General features: G+C 36.0%; 3 protein-coding genes across 3 annotated transcripts; 1 reads left to right on the top strand and 2 right to left on the bottom strand.

The window, feature by feature from the left end:
• Positions 1 to 4,786: 4,786 nt before the first annotated feature.
• On the top strand, positions 4,787 to 6,821 carry LOC132191468 (ammonium transporter 3 member 1-like). The gene is made up of 3 exons (XM_059606494.2): positions 4,787 to 5,856; positions 5,954 to 6,239; positions 6,317 to 6,821. The coding sequence occupies exons 1-3, from the start codon at positions 5,221 to 5,223 to the stop codon at positions 6,817 to 6,819; spliced, it is 1,425 nt and encodes a 474-aa protein (XP_059462477.2). The 5' UTR covers positions 4,787 to 5,220; the 3' UTR covers positions 6,820 to 6,821.
• An 89-nt stretch (positions 6,822 to 6,910) lies between these two features.
• Positions 6,911 to 10,107, bottom strand: BAG4 (BCL-2-associated athanogene 4). Its single transcript, XM_059606495.2, has 4 exons — positions 9,780 to 10,107; positions 8,370 to 8,626; positions 8,140 to 8,286; positions 6,911 to 7,317 (listed from the first exon to the last, which is right to left on the bottom strand). The coding sequence occupies exons 1-4, from the start codon at positions 10,003 to 10,005 to the stop codon at positions 7,117 to 7,119; spliced, it is 831 nt and encodes a 276-aa protein (XP_059462478.2). The 5' UTR covers positions 10,006 to 10,107; the 3' UTR covers positions 6,911 to 7,116.
• A 1,473-nt stretch (positions 10,108 to 11,580) lies between these two features.
• Positions 11,581 to 12,390, bottom strand: LOC132162169 (PEBP (phosphatidylethanolamine-binding protein) family protein). The gene is made up of 2 exons (XM_059572433.2): positions 11,960 to 12,390; positions 11,581 to 11,848 (listed from the first exon to the last, which is right to left on the bottom strand). Exons 1-2 carry the CDS (start codon positions 12,383 to 12,385, stop codon positions 11,774 to 11,776), a joined length of 501 nt encoding a protein of 166 aa, XP_059428416.1. The 5' UTR covers positions 12,386 to 12,390; the 3' UTR covers positions 11,581 to 11,773.

The following is a 12,390-nucleotide window of genomic DNA, read 5'->3' as shown; positions in this document are numbered from 1 at the left end:
AATAGATACTGCTATGTCAGTCTACTGAGATGTACTGCTATGGACCCTTTTTTGAGTCTCTTTTAATGTGTTGATTACAATTCTACAACCATATATACTGTCTTTGCTTTGCCTTCTGGATTGTTACTACCAATCACTCTCTTGCTATATTAATGGAAGCAAACGACATGGACTCCATCAAAGTCATACAAAACTCTGAACATTCAAAGGTCATCTGAACAAACTTCCGAGCAAGAAATAAAAAGCAAAATAACAAAAGGCATCAACATTGTCCCCCACCGACAGAAACGGATCCTCTCAATTTCAAGTGAAATTGAGAGGGTATAGTGACAATTATACCTTTCTAAATACACTAAATAGAACCTCTCCCCACCGACAAGTTATCAATTCTCATTTGAAAAACATCATGATAAATACACAAGGGTTAATTATGGCCACAAAAGGGCAGACTCAGCCGCCAAGACTGCAAAGTTTTTTTTTTTTTTTTTTGGTAACAACAAAGATTTTCTTTGAGTGCCTTATGCATTTACAACTTTTATCATGAGTTACAATTACTAACATTACCCGCACCTTTTTTTTTTTTTTTTATGAAAAAATATAAAAAAAGCTCTACAAACGAACAGTCATTTGCGATAAAGCTCCACAATGTTCAAAAGGTATTAAAGTAGTCCATTAAACTACTAAAGTGTATCAAAAAGACCACATATTTTATTATATTCCTATAATACCCATATTCTTTTAAAAACTAAATAAAATAAAAATTAAACTAAATTATTTTTTAAACAAAAAAAAAAACCAAAGGGGGGAATAAAATTTTTTTTGTTTTGAATAAATAAAATATTAGTCACTGTAATTGGCTTAAATTATAAATCGCTTATACAGTATAAAAAAATATAGATAAATACAAAATCAAACTATGTGGTTGGCTCAATTGGCAATCACTCCTTTCATTTTTATTTTTATTTTTCATTTTATATATATATTTTTTATTTAAAAATTTTAATTTTATTACTTTATTATTTTTTTAAGTTTTTAAAAGAATAGGGGTAGAGTGATGATAAAGACAACGCCGGGCATGGCACGTCCAGCTAATTTAATATTTTAAAATAATAAAATATTATATTATATTATATTATTTTAATTATATAAAAATAAAAATAAAAATTACGCCAGGCGTGCATGAACATTCATGCACGCCTGGCGACTGGCGTTCTCTAGATCATCACTCATAGGGGTATTATAGGAATATAATAAAATATGTGGCATTTTTTACACACTTTGATAGTTTGATGGGCTACTTTAGTATCTTTTAAACTATTAGTTTGGAAGACTCTTTTATATTTTTTCTATTTTTTTTTTTAGAGGATCGAGCTGTGGAATGAATTGGTATAATAGATAATGTTACTTTTTTAGCCTTTATTTTGATTTTCAATAATTTTTTTTTTCTTTTGTGTCGGGTTGTTGTTGTAATAGTTTCACTCATCTAAAAAAAAAATGTTTAAGGCCCATAAATTATAACATTGCAACTGTCTAAAAATAAAGTTTTATTATTATTATTATTATTATTATTATAATAAGTAACACGAGTCATATAATTAGTGCGCGCTGATGTTTAGTCTTTTAAAATTATATAAAATAATTTGTCAAATTCTCAAATTACAAAGACAATTTATTGTTTATCACTTAATTCTTTGCTTTTCTTGTCAATAGATCGTCTAAAAGACTAAAACTCTTGCTGATTGGCTGATTGCCATTACCTTGCTTTTTTAACTTTAACCCTTTTTTTCTTTTCTTTTTTTTCTTTTTTTTAACATAATTGCGTGAGCATGAGGCACCTAATACACCACTATCCACGAAACTTACAAAAGGGTTACGGGCCACAAGGGGGGTGGATGCAGCCACCGTCTAAGGCCCACAAACTACAATATCATAGTCTTACAGCTGTCACCAAAACTACAAGACAATAGGCTTATTGCGGTCACCAAAACAACAACATTATAGGCTTATAGCGGTCACCAAAATTTATATTTTTAAGGACAGCGTTTTTTTTAAATTGGGTTGAATGAACTTTATTTAATTCTGTTTATAAAAATGATATGTGTCATTTTTTTAATAACATGTGAGATGCACATAAATTTTTAATAGTAGGGACAAAATTGAAATAAATAATATTAAAAACTCATGTGCATCTCACATGTTATTAAAAAAAATGATAAATGTCATTTTCATAGACTGAGTTAAAGAAAGTTCATCCAACCCAATTTAGAGGAAAACTCGGTCTTTTTTTAAGGAGGAAACTAAAATTTTAAATTTGACTAAAAAAATACTTTTTAAAAGGTAAAAAGTTAATTTTAGAAAAAAGTGTATAAATTTTTTCAAAAATTTTTATGGGATTGAGCATTCTCGCCCCGCTCTCTAAAATTACTTCATATTTTTTAGAGAAAAAAAAAAATCACATTTTCTTACTTTATCTAACCACCTTTTTAAAGCACCTAAATCCAGCTTTCCAACCTAAAGATTTACGTTTACAACATCTATATATATATATATATATATATATATATATATATTTGTATTTTCTTAATAGAGCCGGGGCTAGAGCTGGAATGTAGTTTTTTTTGTGGGTTTGGGGAGAGCAGGCGTGAGAAAGAATGAAAGAGATAAAAGAGAAGAATAATGTTAATCATATCCCATGTACCTTTCTTTTTTATTAAAAAAAAATTCTAACCTCAAAAATTCAAATGTGGATAGATAGAAGGTTAATGGCTTATATTAGACCACACAATGTGTACACTCGAGCATGGTGGAGCAATATGTACTATCAATAATAATTAATTCTTGTCCACTAATTCTAAGGGTTTTCCATGTGGCCACGACCCACCCACGAGGTCGTTGCCTGTAGCTTAAAGTTATGTTTGCTAACAGTTTTGTTTTCTTTGTTTTATTTTTTTTTAAAAGTCAAATATATTAATATATAATTAAAAATACAAAATGTCAATATATCACATCAAAATACCTATTTAAATAAATAAATAAACACTCGTACAACAGATTAACAAACATATAGAAATTAGGTTGCTGTCCACTTCGATAATTAAAATTAATTTAGAATTTTCTAATCATAGATTACGGTAGTCCGTACTCTTCGCCTAAGTCCTTTGAACCGAAGTATTGGCAGATAAATATAATATATTCAAAGCATTAATTATAGGAATCACATGAATCTCGCTTCTTCTTTTTTATTCTCATTTTGGTTTTATTTTAACATAAAATCCAAATCCAGAAGATGAAGCTTTTCAATCATTAACTCAAGCTTATTATTGAACCCACAAGGGAGTTGAGTTATGGCAGAACGAAAAAAATATGGTGTTTCACAATAAAGGGATAGATGAAACTGACTGTTAATCTATTAAGACCATATTCAACGATAAGAGTTATTTTAGCTACTTAAAAACTCATCCCTTTTATTTTATTTACTCATTTTTCAATATAAAGTTGAGCAGTTGGCAAGCTATTCTCTTTAAATAATATTTTTTTAATAAAGAGAAACAAGAAAGAAAATAATAAAAAAATCCTACAAGCTGCTACAGTAGACTTTCATATTTGAAAGTTCAATGTAGTAAATTGTTGAAAAAATTTCATTTTAAAGGTCAACTAAATGATGAAAACAACACATAAACTAAATTTAGCTTAAAACACCTGTTTGAAGGCCATGTTGGAATGCCATATATATAGATCACATCTATTTTGATTAAGAAGACTTTTGTAAGGTCATACTGAACGGTGGGTACTTGCAAAATAAGAAGAAAATTATCGAAATGACAACACCCTTGCGAATTGAAACGACTTTGATGCTTAAGTAAATAATAAATTCTTAAGAATAAAATTCAATAGATAGTTTTTAAAGTTGAAGAGGTCATACCTTTCTTTTGGAGTTTGTGACCCTTCTTATATAAGATTTTGTTTTGAAATGAGTACTGCATCATTTACCACGTAGTGTTTGAAGAGCATGTGGTTCTTAAGCTTTTCAGCCCTTTTTTTAGTGGAACCCGAAATTGATTATCTTTTAACAATACCTTCAATGTACCTCCATATTCAGCTAGATCTATTTATTTATGAATTCTTAAATTTGTAATAGAGATACTCATAAAATGCTGGAGAAAGATGAATATTTACCAGGATTTTCTCTAGTTCTTTTAAACCGGAGATGAACGGATTCCTTATAACATGAGCCATTTTACCCTCATAATATTATAAGGCTCCCTAGTTCGATGAATATTGGATTCACTATCAGAGGTCTACATTATTTAATAGTCCAACCATCTTAATTTCATCATGAAAAAAAAAAAAAAAAAAAAGAGATGTCAGTGGGTGGCATGTTTTTATCACCTCTTGTAGTCAAAATTCAAATGACAGCAATCACTTGCATATAATATAAGAGACAAGTGGGTTAAAGAGCCGAGAAAACAGACCCTTATTAATGGAGACGTAGAGATGGTCCAGATGGAAAATGGAGGTAAAGAAAGAAAACAAAAGCGTCACATCAGACCATTCCGAGCCTTCCGATAAAGAATCCAATTTTAGAGTAGGAAAGACACAAGGATCCAATTGTTTCACGCGCAAAATTTCCACGTTCACACTCCAGGAAAGACACAAGGATCCAAAGACTTGGACCATGTTGATGTTGTTAAAGAAGCCTTGGGTCGAGAAGCCCACCGTCATTTATGGCTCCTGTCGTTTTGAATTCGTGGCTTCGGATCTTGACTTTAGCCCGAGAATCTCGTGGAATCTTCCGTCGCTTGCGGGATAAGATTCGGTGCAATGGACCTTATGATGCTCCATCGATATTCATGGATCAACATTTACTTCAGACTCCGATCTAGATTACAGTCTGTCCGACTGTAATTATAAGAGAAACTAACTCAACTGTTTCAACGAATCTCGTATTTTTCAAACACTAATTTTAGACAGGTAAAAGTCTAATTAAAAACAAAAAACATCTCACAACAACAGTGGTCCTATGGCTTAAAACAACATGCCAAAGGGAGCTTTTATTTGACCATCATACTCCAGATTCTTACATGAATCACCCAACCACGTTTCCGAAGGCATATGTATTTGTTGACTATATAACTGGGTGTGCTGCGATTTCTAGCCTTTTGTGAAGGTTGTTGGGGTTAGTCAAGAGCTGAAAGCTTGAAGCTTGAAACCCAACCAACAATGGCAAATGCTTCAGTTGTTCCGTCGGGATACCAGCAAGGCACTGCCGCCTCGCCGGAGTGGCTGAACAAGGGTGACAACGCATGGCAGATGATATCCGCCACGCTAGTGGGCATGCAGGGCATGCCCGGGCTAGTGATCCTTTATGCAGGCCTTGTCAAGAAGAAATGGGCGCTCAACTCAGCTTTCATGGCACTATTTGCCTTTGCAGCCGTCATGCCTTGCTGGGTGCTGTGGGCTTACAAGATGTCGTTTGGCCATAAGCTTCTTCCGTTTTGGGGGAAAGCTGGCCTTGCCGTTTCCCAGGACTTCTTGATCCCACAAGCCGTCCTCCCCTCCACAAGCTACAAAAATATAACTGCCGCTAAACTTTTGTACCCCACAGCCACCATGGTCTTCTTCCAGTATGCCTTTGCAGCTGTGACTGTTATACTACTTGCTGGCTCGGTTCTTGCTCGGATGAGCATCAAAGCATGGATGGTCTTTGTACCGCTATGGATCACTTTCTCCTACAGCGTCGGAGCATTCAGCGTATGGGGCGGCGGCTTCCTCTTCCAATGGGGTGTCATGGATTATTCCGGTGGTTATGTTGTGCATTTAGCTTCCGGCGCAGCCGGATTCACAGCAGCTTATTGGGTAAGTAGTGGTTGAATTTCCCTGCATTTCCTGTATAAAATATTGATGATGATTTAAGCAATCTCCAAATATTTGACTTTCCTGGTCTTCCCTGTAGGTTGGACCAAGATTGAGGGAAGACCGAGAAGAATTCCCACCTAACAATCTCTTGCTAGCAATAGCTGGGGCTGGAATTCTTTGGATGGGGTGGAGTGGTTTTAATGGCGGAGATCCTTTCACCGCCAATGTGGATTCCTCCATGGCTGTTCTCAACACCCACATCTGTGCATCCACTAGTCTCCTGGTATGGACATGCTGGGATGTCATCTTCTTCAAGAAGCCCTCTGTGATTGGGGCCATCCAGGGAATGATAACAGGGTTGGTCTGTATTACTCCTGGTGCAGGTGAGAACATCTCATAACACTCTCTGAATATCTCATTCAGTTCCTCCTCATTCCTCAACATTTTTCCGTGTCTACAGGTCTCGTTCAGGGCTGGGCTGCACTGGTAATGGGCATAGTTTCCGGGACCATCCCCTGGTACACCATGATGGTTTTGGGGAAGAAGCTGTGGTTTCTGCAGGCGGTTGACGACACCCTTGGTGTCTTCCATACTCATGCTGTCGCCGGAACTTTGGGTGGAGCTCTAACAGGACTCTTCGCTCACCCTGACCTCTGTAACCTGTTCCTGGTGATCCCAAATTTAAAAGGGGCTTTCTATGGCGGTCGAGGTGGAGTCCAATTTTGGAAGCAGTTGGTGGGAGCATGTTTTATAATAGGTTGGAATGTAGTCGCTACATCCATCATTCTGTGTCTTATTAAACTTGTACTACCCCTTCGGATGACTGAGCCAGAGCTCAAGATTGGGGACGATGCAGCTCACGGAGAAGAAGCCTATGCACTTATTGGCCAAGGACAAAGGGAAATATATATACAAAACGGTGGAAATAATGACTTCGTCCAGCGCGAAGAACACAGAGTCTGATGTTGAATGAAAGGAAATGTACAAACATCAATTGGCAATCACATAAACCACAGAAGAGACTGAAAATTGTTGGCTAACGCACACAAAAGAATTGAATATGAAGCTTTGGTGGAGAAATTCCTATTGTTCTTCTAAAAATTTTAGTTACTTTTACACGCACGAGTTCTTAATACAATGACAAAGGTGAACTTCAATGAAGCACAAAAAAGAAAATTTATCTTCTGCATGCTTTAAATTTTATGTTCCATAACTCGTTCTATGAACTATTGCAACAATGCCAACAAAGCAAATTCTATACTAATCAAACTGTTCCCAGTCCTGAGTTACATTTGCCGAAGATGACGAGGGTGGGGCACTCAAGCTTCCCACTCCAGAGTCGAAGGTCTCCCATTTGGTTGTTACAGAGACAGCATTGCTACTGTTGCTGTTGCTATTTGGATTAGCGTTTCTCCCCTTCAGGTTGTCCAATTTCTCCACGAAATTCTGGACACGGCGTACCTGTGCAAGGAAGTTATAAGATGATGCAGCAGCCTTCAGATAATTAAGTCCAAGTATATTAATGCAACTTCATTTTTTCATAATAACAAACAAGGGAAAAATGCTCCTTTTGATAACAGAAGGGTATATCGTGGTGAACGGAAAAATCTATTTGATAATGGTTCTAACCTTAGAGATTAAATTGATAAAATTTAAACCATAGAGAGTAATTTGACAAAAAGTGATACCACGTGGACCTCTGGAGCATTTTTCCCTAACTTGAAACCTAGCCACTACCGTTTTAGATCCCAGTCCACCAGTTGCAGGAAACAAACTTTGTAAGCACAAACTGGTAGATGTGCAGACATAGAGGAAATATACGTACTCTTTGGTTTACAGGAACAAACTCCACTCAAAGAAAGAAAATGTTTTTCCCCATTTATTCCTCCAGGACATAATTGAACCATAAGAGGCGGAGCCTCTTTCTGAAGCTAATAACGTTATCATCAACTAATCTATCAGAAAATACGTAAGTAATACAACCATGTGCACTAACCATACCAGAACTTGAAGACAGGTAGCCACAAATATAGCAGCATCTAAATCTCTTGCAGGATTGTTATGATGCAAAAGTGCAAAGAAGTACAGCATCACACATATAAATATGCACAGAATTTAGCTCAGTTTATATACAGCATACGAGGATCACATAGTGCATAGTTTTTATCTTGAGTTGCAATAAAATTGAGAAATAGTATCATCCACAATAATTTCTATATCCATGAGTAAAAGGTAACATTTCCACACCAGAGAGCAGATAAAATGACGGCATAGAACACTAACCTCAGCCTTTCTTTGCAGTTTCGCTTCTCCTTCAGCCTCAATGCTATCCAGCTTCAGTAACTGCTTCATGAGCAACTCCGTTGAAACTAGAAATTCCTTCTCTGCGACCTTGGTCCCACCATCCACAGCCACTTCCAGGGCAGCCACCTACAAAAATAAAATAACCAAATTGAGTCTCCATAGGATGAAGCCTTCACTGATAAGTTGTTTCATAGTAGATATAAATTTACCCTTTCTGCGAGCTTATCAACCTCTGCTCTAACTCCTGCAACTGCTTCAAATGCTTTTGTCATCTCATTGTTTTTTCTTATCTCCTCAAGCTTTCTCTCTTTGCTCACAGGATTCTCCAAAAGCAAAATCTTCGACCTATCCTTCACACCTACCATGTGCAGATGCTCCTCATCCTCTTTTTCTTTTCCCCTGAACAAGAGTCTCTGGTCTTTAGGCTCCAAACCAGTTTTTTGCGCAAGAGCATTCTTTATATCCCCTGTCATTAATGAACCACTTAAAGCAAACATATATAATCTACAATCTATTCTGATTGAAGTTGAATAGATTGTAGTTCACACCGGTGGCCTAGAAGGTTCAAGTAATGGCTCTACACAAATATACACTAGTGTACTAGCAGAAAACATCTGCACCAAGCAAACAATGGCATGATATAAGAGAAAACCATAATTAAATTTAATAAAAATACAGATTAGCAATCAAAATTTAGGACAACCAAAACGTTTTTCACAGGTCAAAAGCTCTCCCTGAAAACAATACATGGGGATGGGTCAAAGCGTACATCAAACCAATTAATTTGTGGATAATTAACAGAGACATGAATTTTTCACAGAAGTTGGATATTACATACAATTGTTAGTACATCAACCAAAAAAACCCTCATATGTTCCACCATTGAGCGAAAAACATAAGAGAGAGTACAATAATACCATTTAAACTGACCATATGAAAGCAGAGAATTCATTATGCAAAAACGTTTTCTATAAGTAATCAAAATTGATTAAAAGGCAAGAGAGAACAATGAAGTATACAATAGAAACACTTGAACAGAAAAAGAAAAAAATCAATAAAATCAAGAAAGCTAGATATGTGAAGACGCATATAGGCAGCTGCCCAATGGTAAAGAGTTTTGAAGAAGAAGGCCTGTAGCTCTACCACTGTCCTCTCGCAATCTTCAAAACTTCGATTAATTCTTTCTCTCCATTTACACCAAATTAAGGAGGGTGGCATCATCTTCCATTCGAGAAAATTAGAATTCCCTCTGGCATCCCAAGAATCACTAACAAGAAATGCAATTTCTCGTCCTTCTTAGCTTCACAAGTTTCCACAAATTAACAATGCATGTTAATAATAGTACAAAAGCTTTCTTCTTATTTTAATCAATACACAGTCCCTAATTCTTAAACGACACTAAAATTGACCGTACATAACACTATTTTGATCAAAATACAGTTCTTCAAAAACCAGAACTACAACAATGACCAATTTCAACAGTTCCAATTCCCGTAGGATCACAGAATTTATAAAAACACATTGGGAAGCATACGAGGAACATCAAAAACACCTAAATCTCACAACAAACCCACACAAACCGAGTTGAAGCCCATAACCAAAAGTAGTAGAAGATTTACCAAAAGTAGATTGGGCCGGGACATGGAGCTCGTGGCGGTCCGAACCATGGGAGACGGTGATCTTGATAGTGGGCCCGCGAGACCCAGCTCCGCCTTCGTCATCGTCGGCTAGGACGTCGTCACGCTTCTGGACCAGCATGCCGCCTGGCCTCACCTCGCACGCGATCTCGTCGTTCATGTGGTCAGGCGACGACACCGCCGCGTGCTGATCAGAGTCGTTCTTCATCGCACTGGAAAATAGCTCGAGGCCTCTGTATCGATTGAGGACTGTGCTTGACTGGTGAAAAAACAATGGGATCGTGTATTGGCACAGGGGATAGAGCGAAACCCGTTTTATAAGGAACGGTTTGACCGCTCCGACCCGCCATGTCCCGGACCAGTGACTAACGTGGTCCGCTCTCACCCATAAATTATCATTCCCACTAGAATCTTCTAAATTTTAAAGTTAAATGATTAAAACTTTTATCACATTAATATTTATTATATTTAAAATAAAAATAAAATATCGTAAATACTGAAGTTCCCAAACAATAATCATTGCACTCAAAATCTTGCTATGGGAATTATATAAAAATAATAATAATAACAATAATAATAAAATAAAAAATTCTTGCTATGGTAAATACTGAAGTACCATTTGTTTATATATAATTAGCGTTAAATCAGTAGTTAAACTGATTAAAAAAAAACTTTTTGAATATCGTTGAATTTAGAACCTAATTAAAGACTCGACACATACTTAATTTAGATATTCATTAATTAAAATGAAAGCATAATCAGGAAAACAAAATTCAAATTTATAATTTTTTATTTAACATTATGTTAAATTACGTTTATTTTAAAATTTGAAGTTAATAAAAACTAAATTTCATTCTTCAATTAATGATTATTTAAAACATTTTTTTAATAGATAATTACACCAATGAATCAAATCCGTGATTAAAGTCCAGTCACTTGCAACGGGCCTACCATCCTCTCTATTTAGTTTAAAATGAAAGATGAAAGATAATATTGTCTTGATCAATGAATCACAAACTCGATCGGAAACGGATTCTCGAGTATATATATCCATTTACAAGCTAATTAATCAAGATTTTCAGGGTGTCAAAATCCCATTAATTAATTTAAACATGCATATTGAAATAAATTAACATAAAACAACAGTAGTATCTATATGTTTAATCATCATTTTTGTTTTTCTAAGCAATACGGGACATTAATTACAAGGGTGGGTGGGTCATTTCCATTTCCGGAAATTAATTGGAAAAACTTCCAAAAATGCTATGAGAAGCTATGGAGTTCTTCAAAACAGTCCCAACTTTTAAACAATTGAAGCTGTTAAATTTCTCCAACAATGGACACAAAGTTCTAATCCCCGAAATAATAATCCTAACTTTATTAATGACCAAAATTTTGACGAGAGATTTTTTTTTTTCTAAGCAAGCAAGGGAAAGGGGTTACTTAAAACAAACACAAAAAGAGAGAGATTTTTTTTTTTCTAAGCAAGCAAGGGAAAGGGGTTACTTAAAACAAACACAAAAAGAGAGGGCATGCCAACAACAGAGCCCAAATGGTAAATAATCACGACTGCAAATGAAACTAGAAGACTGCGAATGAAACCAGAAGAACCATAAGCAAGTCAAGCCTACTGCAGGGCCACTCGGAGCAGTACAGAAAATCTGCTCATAAACAAAGAAAAATACAGCAAAACTAGTCGCCCGCCTCGTTGCCATTTTATTTCAACATTTATATGCATTTGCACTCGTTTTTGATTTATGTCTAATAATGTTTAATTTGCTCAGAACACATCAAATATTTAAATTATATTGAGGGATACATTACAAAACTAAGGTTAAAACACTCTGCTATAATATTTATGTTAAATAAGCTATAAATCAACACTTAAATTCAAGAAATTAACACTGAAAACGGAATTAACGATAAAGACGTGAAGAGTACATAAGTCAAAAGATATTGCATCCAAGTGATATATATTAGAAAATGGCCATCAAGACCGCTTCTCCCAGCACATGCCCTTCAATTGCCTCCAACAGCTTCTCCTTGGTCACCTACAACGTTAATTACCAAACATTAAATCAACAAAAAATCACAACATTTTGAATATGAATTAATATTTCAGATTTACTCAAATTAATATATATGGATTAATGTCGACGTACCTTGTTACCAAGGTGCATCTCATCGTCCAATGCATAGAGTTTGAACTCGAAGCGATGGCCATGGGAGGGCAACTTGGGCCCACGCCACCCTGGGACTTTCCAGTCAGTGTGCCCTTCTTTAATCCCAGCATATTCACCACCCAATTCCTCTTCCTTCCCGGAGAACCCCTCAGGCAGCCTCTTCAACGTCGGAGGAATGTTCACGACCACCCAGATGGTCCACGGCACGATTGGGCCACTAGGGTCCGGTGCATCGATATCCTGAACCACAAGGGCCAAGGTCTTCGTCCCGTCGGGCACGTTGTACCATTCCAGCGGCGGTGACAGGTTCTTCAGTGCACCCTGGCCTTCCCACGTGTACTTCCTAGGCAACCTTCCTTCGTGGTTTATTGCAGGTGATACCAGCCTGAACTCATCGCTTGCCATCTTCT

The sequence above is a fragment of the Corylus avellana genome, chromosome 10 (genome assembly GCF_965113065.1).
Source record: "Corylus avellana chromosome 10, dhCorAvel1.hap1.2, whole genome shotgun sequence".
NCBI lineage: Eukaryota > Viridiplantae > Streptophyta > Magnoliopsida > Fagales > Betulaceae > Corylus > Corylus avellana.
Note: the sequence above shows the minus strand (reverse complement) of the source record. Positions and strands in the feature narration are given on the sequence as shown.

Excerpts from the sequence above, each read along its gene's own strand:
- LOC132191468 (XM_059606494.2), top strand. The coding sequence starts at position 5,221 with ATGGCAAATGCTTCAGTTGTTCCGTCGGGATACCAGCAAGGCACTGCC. Across the intron at positions 5,857-5,953 it reads GATTCACAGCAGCTTATTGG|GTTGGACCAAGATTGAGGGA; the intron begins GTAAGTAGTGGT and ends TCTTCCCTGTAG. Across the intron at positions 6,240-6,316 it reads CTGTATTACTCCTGGTGCAG|GTCTCGTTCAGGGCTGGGCT; the intron begins GTGAGAACATCT and ends CCGTGTCTACAG.
- BAG4 (XM_059606495.2), bottom strand. The coding sequence starts at position 10,005 with ATGAAGAACGACTCTGATCAGCACGCGGCGGTGTCGTCGCCTGACCAC. Across the intron at positions 8,627-9,779 it reads CCCGGCCCAATCTACTTTTG|GGGATATAAAGAATGCTCTT; the intron begins GTAAATCTTCTA and ends CATTAATGACAG. Across the intron at positions 8,287-8,369 it reads TTGATAAGCTCGCAGAAAGG|GTGGCTGCCCTGGAAGTGGC; the intron begins GTAAATTTATAT and ends TTATTTTTGTAG.
- LOC132162169 (XM_059572433.2), bottom strand. The coding sequence starts at position 12,385 with ATGGCAAGCGATGAGTTCAGGCTGGTATCACCTGCAATAAACCACGAA. Across the intron at positions 11,849-11,959 it reads AGATGCACCTTGGTAACAAG|GTGACCAAGGAGAAGCTGTT; the intron begins GTACGTCGACAT and ends TTAACGTTGTAG.